At 60.0% G+C, this 7,010-nt stretch overlaps 1 protein-coding gene across 1 annotated transcript; it reads right to left on the reverse strand.

Moving 5' to 3' along the window:
- Positions 1 to 201: 201 nt before the first annotated feature.
- On the reverse strand, positions 202 to 6,712 carry LOC128949861 (uncharacterized serine/threonine-protein kinase SBK3-like; the record flags this gene model as incomplete). Its single annotated transcript, XM_054294723.1, has 11 exons — positions 6,650 to 6,712; positions 6,321 to 6,404; positions 6,142 to 6,222; positions 5,983 to 6,054; positions 5,803 to 5,895; positions 5,081 to 5,204; positions 2,555 to 2,600; positions 2,408 to 2,415; positions 2,248 to 2,301; positions 1,968 to 2,170; positions 202 to 602 (listed from the first exon to the last, which is right to left on the reverse strand). Coding segments are annotated over exons 1-11 (1,229 nt in total), but the record flags the coding sequence as incomplete, so codon positions are not given.
- Positions 6,713 to 7,010: the final 298 nt, after the last annotated feature.

Consider the following 7,010-nt stretch of genomic DNA (forward strand, 5'->3'; position numbering starts at 1 on the left):
AGCCACGCCCCCCCCAGGTACCCGAGCACCTGCCCAGGTGGGCTCCGCCTCCCGGCCCGGGGGTGGAGCAGCCCCCGCAGCATCTCCAGCCCCGCCCCCCCCAAACCCCGCCAGGCGCGCGGCGGCGGCGGCGGCCCCGCCCCCTGCCCCGGCCCCGCCCCCTGCTCCGCCCCCTTCCCTGGCCCCGCCCCCGCTGCGCACGCGCGGCGGTGCCAGGCGCGGAAGCGGCGGAAGGCGGGGTCGGCGCGCGCAGGCGCGGCCCAGGGGAAGGTTCCGGTGAGCAGCGCGAAGAGCAGCACGCCCAGCGCCCAGGCGTCCACGGGCGGCGCCAGGCGCGCCAGGTGCGGCAGGTGCGGCGCCCCGGGGCGGGGCAGCAGCTCGGGCGCGGCGTAGGGGGCGTGGCCGGGGGCGGGGCGCGCCGGCGCGCCCTGCACGCGCGTCAGGCCGAAGTCGGCGAGCTTGACCAGGCGGCACTCGCGGTCGAAGGCCAGCACGTTGTCCAGCTTGAGGTCCGCGTGCACCAGGGCGTGGCCGTGCAGGTAGCACAGCGCCGAGCACACCTGGGCGGCGCAGCGCTTCACCTGCGGCTCCGGCAGGCCCACCTGCGGGCAGGGGAGACAGCCGGGGTCACGCCTGGGGACAGGTAACACAGCTGGGGACAGGTAACAGAGATGGGGGCACGCCTGGGGACAGGTAACACAGCTGGGGTCACACCTGGGCATGGGGAACACACCTGCGGACACACCTAGGGACAGGTAAGACAGTTGGGGTCACCTAGAGATGGGGGTCACACCTGGAGGCACACCTGCAGACAGGTGACAGACCTGGGGGCACATCTGGGCGTGGGGAACACACCTGGGGTCGCACCTGGGGAGGGGGGACACACCTATGGTCACCTGTGAGGGGCAGTGCTTCACCTGTGGCTCCAGGAGGCCCACCTGGGGAGGGGGGGCACACCTGGGGATGAGGGGGACACAGTTGGGGTCACACCTGGGGACAGGTAACACACCTGGGGTCACCTGGGTGGGGTCAGTTATTCACCTGCAGCTCCAGGAGACCCACCTGGGGATGGGGGACACACCTGGGGCACACCTGTGGGGTCACTCAGTGCCACCTGGGGACAGGAACACACCTGGGGACACACCTGGGGATGGGGGACCCACCTGGGGACACTCAGCTCTGTCACCCAGCCAGGGCTGTGTCACCTGAGAGGTCACCTGGGCACACCTGTCCTCCCACCTGGGTGCAAAACTGTTCCCTCTTCCCACTCACCTGTCCCTCACCTGTCCCCCACCTGTCCCTCACCTGTCCCTCACCTGTGACTCACCTGTCCCCCACCTGTCCCTCACCTGTGACTCACCTGTGACTCACCTGTCCCTCACCTGTCCCCCACCTGTCCCTCACCTGTGACTCACCCCAGGTGTGAGCAGCCCGCACAGGTCCCCCGCAGGTGCAGCTCCATCCCTCACCTGTCACACATGTCCCACCTGTCCCTCACCTGTCCCTCACCTGTCTCACCTGTCCCTCACCTGTCTCTCACCTGTCCCTCACCTGTCTCACCTGTCTCACCTGTGACTCACCTGTCCCTCACCTGTCTCACCTGTCCCTCACCTGTCTCTCACCTGTCCCTCACCTGTCTCACCTGTCTCACCTGTGACTCACCTGTCCCTCACCTGTCTCACCTGTCCCTCACCTGTGACTCACCCCAGGTGTGAGCAGCCCGCACAGGTCCCCCGCAGGTGCGAGCTCCATCCCTCACCTGTCCTTCACCTGTCTCACCTGTCCCTCACCTGTCTCTCACCTGTCCCTCACCTGTCTCACCTGTCCCTCACCTGTCTCTCACCTGTCCCTCACCTGTCTCACCTGTCTCACCTGTGACTCACCTGTCCCTCACCTGTCTCACCTGTCCCTCACCTGTCTCTCACCTGTCCCTCACCTGTCTCACCTGTCCCTCACCTGTGACTCACCCCAGGTGTGAGCAGCCCGCACAGGTCCCCCGCAGGTGCGAGCTCCTGGGCGAAGCCGAACTCCGTGGGCGTCTCGAAGGCGAGCGGCAGCACCTGGACGCAGGTGAGCGCCCCCCGCAGGCACAGGTGAGTGCAGAACTCGCGCAGGAACCGGAACCGGGGCGTGCGCGCCTTGGAGAGCAGCTTCAGCGCCACCTGCGCACCTGCACAGGTAACACACCTGGGTCAGGGACAGGTAACACACCTGGGTGAGGGGACACAGCTGGGACAGGTAACACACCCGCACACCGGGGCGTGCGCGCCTTGGAGAGCAGCTTCAGCGCCACCTGCGCACCTGGGACAGGGAACAACACACCTGCGTGAGGGACACACCTGGGACAGGTAACACACCCGCACACCTGGGACAGGGAACACACCTGGATCAGGGACAGGGAACGCACCCGCACACCTGGACAGGTAACACACCCACACACCTGGGACAGGGAACACACCCACACACCTGGGACAGGTAACAGGTAACACACCTGGGTGAGAGACACACCTAGGACAGGTAATAACACCTGGGTTAGGGACAGACACCTGCACACCTGGGCATGCGCGCCTTGGAGAGCAGCTTCAACGCCACTTGCGCACCTGCACAGGTAACACAACACACCTGGGTGAGGTAACACACCTGGGACAGGTAACACACCTGGACAGGTAACAACGCCTGGGAGAGGTAACACACCCACACACCTGGGACAGGTAACACACCTGCACAGGTATCACACCTGAGTCAGGTAACACACCTGCACAGGTAACACAGCACACCTGGGTGAGGGACAGACACACCTGGGACAGGGAACACACCTGGGTGAGGGATGGACACACCTGGGACAGGGAACACACTTGGGACAGGTAACACAGCTGAGGCAGGGACAGACACACCTGGGACAGGTAACACACCTGCACAGGTAACAGCACACCTGGGTCGGGGAACACAGCTGAGACAGGGACAGACACACCTGGGACAGGGATGGACACACCTGTGGCAGGAACAGGGAACACATCTGGGACAGGTAACACACCTGGGTCAGCTGGGAACACACCTGGGACAGGTAACATGGCTGAGACAGGGACAGACACACCTGCACAGGTAATGGCACAGCTGGGTCCGGTAACACACCTGGACAGGAAAGGGCGCACCTGGGTCAGAGTCAGGGAACACACATGGGACAGGTAACACACCTGCACCGGTAACACACCTGCACAAGTAATGGCACACCTGGGTCAGGAGCAGGGAATACACCTGCACAGGTAACACTGCTGGGTCAACAGGGAACACACCTGGGACAGGTAACACACCTGGGTCAGGGACAGATACACCTGGCACAGGTAACACCTGGTACAGGTAACACACATGCACAGGTAACACAGCTGGGTCAGGGAACAGACACACCTGGTACAGGTAACACACCTGCACAGGTAACACAGCACACCCGGGTCAGGGACAGATACACCTGGGACATGGAACACACCTGCACAGGTAACAGGGAACAGACACACCTGGGACAGGTAACACACCTGCACATGTAACAGGGAACAGACACACCTGGGACAGGTAACACACCTGGGTCAGGGACAGATACACCTGGCACAGGTAACACCTGGTACAGGTAACACACATGCACAGGTAACACAGCACACCTGGGTCAGGGACAGACACACCTGGGACAGGTAACACACCTGCACATGTAACACAGCTGGGTCAGGGACAGACACAGCTGGGACAGGTAACACACCTGGGATAGGGACGGACACACCTGTGCCCAGGTGCCCCCAGGTGAGCTCATCTCCATGCCAGGGCCATGCCAGCAGCACATGCCCATAGGAGCCGCTGCCCAGGAGTGCCCAGGTGTGCCCAGGTGTCCCCAGGTGTGTCTGTGGATATCCCCAGGTGTCCCCAAGTGTGTCCAGGTGTGCCCACGTATATCCCAGGTGCCCCCACATGTGCCCAGGTGTGTCTGTGGATATCCCCAGGTGCCCCAGGTACCCCCAGGTGGCCCCAGGTGTGTGCCCAGGTGTCCCCAGGTGTGTCTGTGGATATCCCCAGGTGCACCCAGGTGTGTCCAGGTGTGCCCATGTATATTCCAGGTGCCCCCAGGCATGCCCAAGTGTGTCCAGGTGTGCCCAGGTGTGTCTGTGGATATCCTCGGGTGCACCCAGGTGCCCCCAGCTGTCCCCAGGTGTATCCCCAGGTGCCCCCAGCTGTGTCCAGGTGCTCCCAGGTGTATCCCCACTTGTCCCCAGGTGTGCCCAGGTGTGCCTGTGGATATCCCCAACTGTCCCCAGGTGTCCCCAGGTAAGTCCAGGTGTGCCCATGTATATCCCAGGTGCCCCCAGGTGTGCCCAGGGTGTCTGTGGATATCCCCAGGTGTGCCCAGGTGTGCCCAAGTGTGTGCCCAGGTACCCCCAGGTGTCCCCAGGTGTTCTCACCTCCATGCCGGGGCCGTGCCAGCAGCACCCGTCCATAGGAGCCACTGCCCAGGTGTGCCCAAGTGTGTCGGTGGATATCCCCAGGTGTATCCCAGGTGTCCCCACCTGTCCCCAAGTACCCCCAGGTGTGCCCAGGTGTGCCCAGGTGCATCTCCATGTGCCCCCAGGTACCCCCAGGTGTAGGCCCACCTGTCCCCAGGTGCCCCCAGGTGCTCTCTCACCTCCGCGCCGGGGCCGTGCCAGCAGCACCCGCCCGTAGGAGCTGCTGCCCAGGTGTGCCCAGGTGTGTGCCCAGGTGTGTGCCCAGGTGTGTCTATGGATATCCCCAGGTGCCCCCAGGTACCCTAAGGTGTGTCTGTGGATATCCCACCTGTCCCCAGGTGTCCCCAGGTACCCCTAGGTGCCCCCAGGTGTCCCCGGGTGTGTCTCAGGTATCCCCAGCTGTCCCCATTTGTCCCCAGGTGTATCCCAGGTGTCCCCAGGTATGCCCAGGTGTGCCCATGTATATCCCAGGTGCCCCCAGGTGTACCTGGGTGTGCCCAGGTGTGTCTGTGGATATCCCCAGGTGTATCCCAGGTGTCCCCAGGTGTCCCCAGGTGTCCCCAGGTGTGCCCAGGTGTGCCCAGGTGCTCTCTCACCTCCGCGCCGGGGCCGTGCCAGCAGCACCCGCCCGTAGGAGCCGCTGCCCAGCTCTCCCAGTACGGACCAGTCCCGCTCCAGCGCCCGCCGGGGCAGCGCCCGGTCAGCGCGGGCCATCAGCGCCTGCAGGGACCAGTATAGACCAGTATGGACCAGTACAGACCGGCACGGACCAGTATAAACCAGTATGGACCGGTATGGACCGGTATAAACCAGTATGGACCGGTATGGGCCAGTATAAACCAGTATGGACTGGTATGGGCCAGTATAAACCAGTATGGACCGGTATGGACCGGTATAAACCAGTATGGACCGGTATGGACCAGTATAAACCAGTATGGACCGGTATGGACCGGTATAAACCAGTATGGACCGGTATGGACCAGTACAGACCAGTATAAACCAGTATGGACTGGTATGGACCAGTATAGACCGGTATGGACTGGTATAAACCAGTACGGACCAGTACAGACCGGTATGGACCAGTAGGGACTAGTACAGACCAGTATAAACCAGTACAGACCAGTACCAACCAGTACAGACCAGTATGGACCAGTATAAACCAGTATGGACCAATGCAGACCAGTATATCCAGTACAAACCAGTATGGACCAGTATAGACCAGTACAACCAGTATAAATCAGTATAACCCAGTACGGACCAATACAGACCAGTACAAACCAGTACGGACCAGTACAGACCAGTATAAACCAGTACAGACCTGCAGGAGCCGCTCCTGAGCTTCTGCTACCGACTCCTCATCATCGTCATCGTCACCTTCATCATCAGCGGCCTCCACGGGGACATCCATGATCTGCCACCAGTATGAACCAGTATGAACCAGTATGAACCAGTATGAACCAGTGCAGACCAGTATGAACCAGTACAAACCAGTACAGACCTGCAGGGGGCACTCCTGACCCTGCTCATCATCATCACCTTCATCATCGGCCTCTGAAGGTGCATCCGTGGCCTGCAGACCAGTATGGACCAGTATGGACCAGTACAAACCAGTATAAACCAGTATAAACCAGTATAATCAGTACAAACCAGTGCAGACCTGCAGGAGGCGCTCCTGAGCCTGCTCATCATCATCATCGTCACCTTCATCATCATCAGCGTCTGAGGGGACATCCGTGGCCTGCAGACCAGTATGGACCAGTAATGACCAGTATGAACCAGTATGGATCAGTACAAACCAGTACAAACCAGTACAAACCAGTACAAACCAGTACAGACCTGCAGGGGGAGCTCCTGACCTTGCTCATCGTCATCATCGTCACCTTCATCATCATCATCGGCCTCTGAAGGTGCATCCGTGGCCTGCAGACCAGTATGGACCAGTATGAACCAGTATGGACCAGTATGGACCAGTATAAACCAGTATGAACCAGTACAAATCAGTATAAACCAGTATAAACCAGTATGAACCAGTACAAATTAGTATAAACCAGTATAACCAGTACGAACCAGTATAAACCAGTATAAACCAGTATAACCAGTACGAACCAGTATAAACCAGTATAACCAGTATGAACCAGTACAAACCAGTATAATCCAGTACAGACCTGCAGGGGGCGCTCCTGAGCTCGCTCATCATCATCGTCACCTTCATCCGAGGGCGTGTCCATGGCCTGAACCAGTATAAACCAGTATGAACCAGTAAAAACCAGTGTAAGCCAGTATGAACCAGTATAACCAGTATAACCCAGTACAAACCAGAATAACCCTGTATGGACCAGTATAACCCAGTGTAAACAAGTACAAACCAGTATAGACCAGTATAACCCAGTATAAACCAGTACAACCCAGTACAGACCAGTAAAAACCAATACAAACCAGTACAGACCAGTCCAACCAGTATAACCAGTACAAACCAGCATAACCCAGTATAACCAGTACAGACCAGTACAAACCAGTATAACCCAG

Source organism: Melozone crissalis, unplaced genomic scaffold, assembly GCF_028551555.1.
Source record: "Melozone crissalis strain CALT ecotype California unplaced genomic scaffold, PUWL_Pcris_2 ptg000320l_1, whole genome shotgun sequence".
In the NCBI taxonomy this organism is placed as follows: Eukaryota; Metazoa; Chordata; class Aves; order Passeriformes; family Passerellidae; genus Melozone; species Melozone crissalis.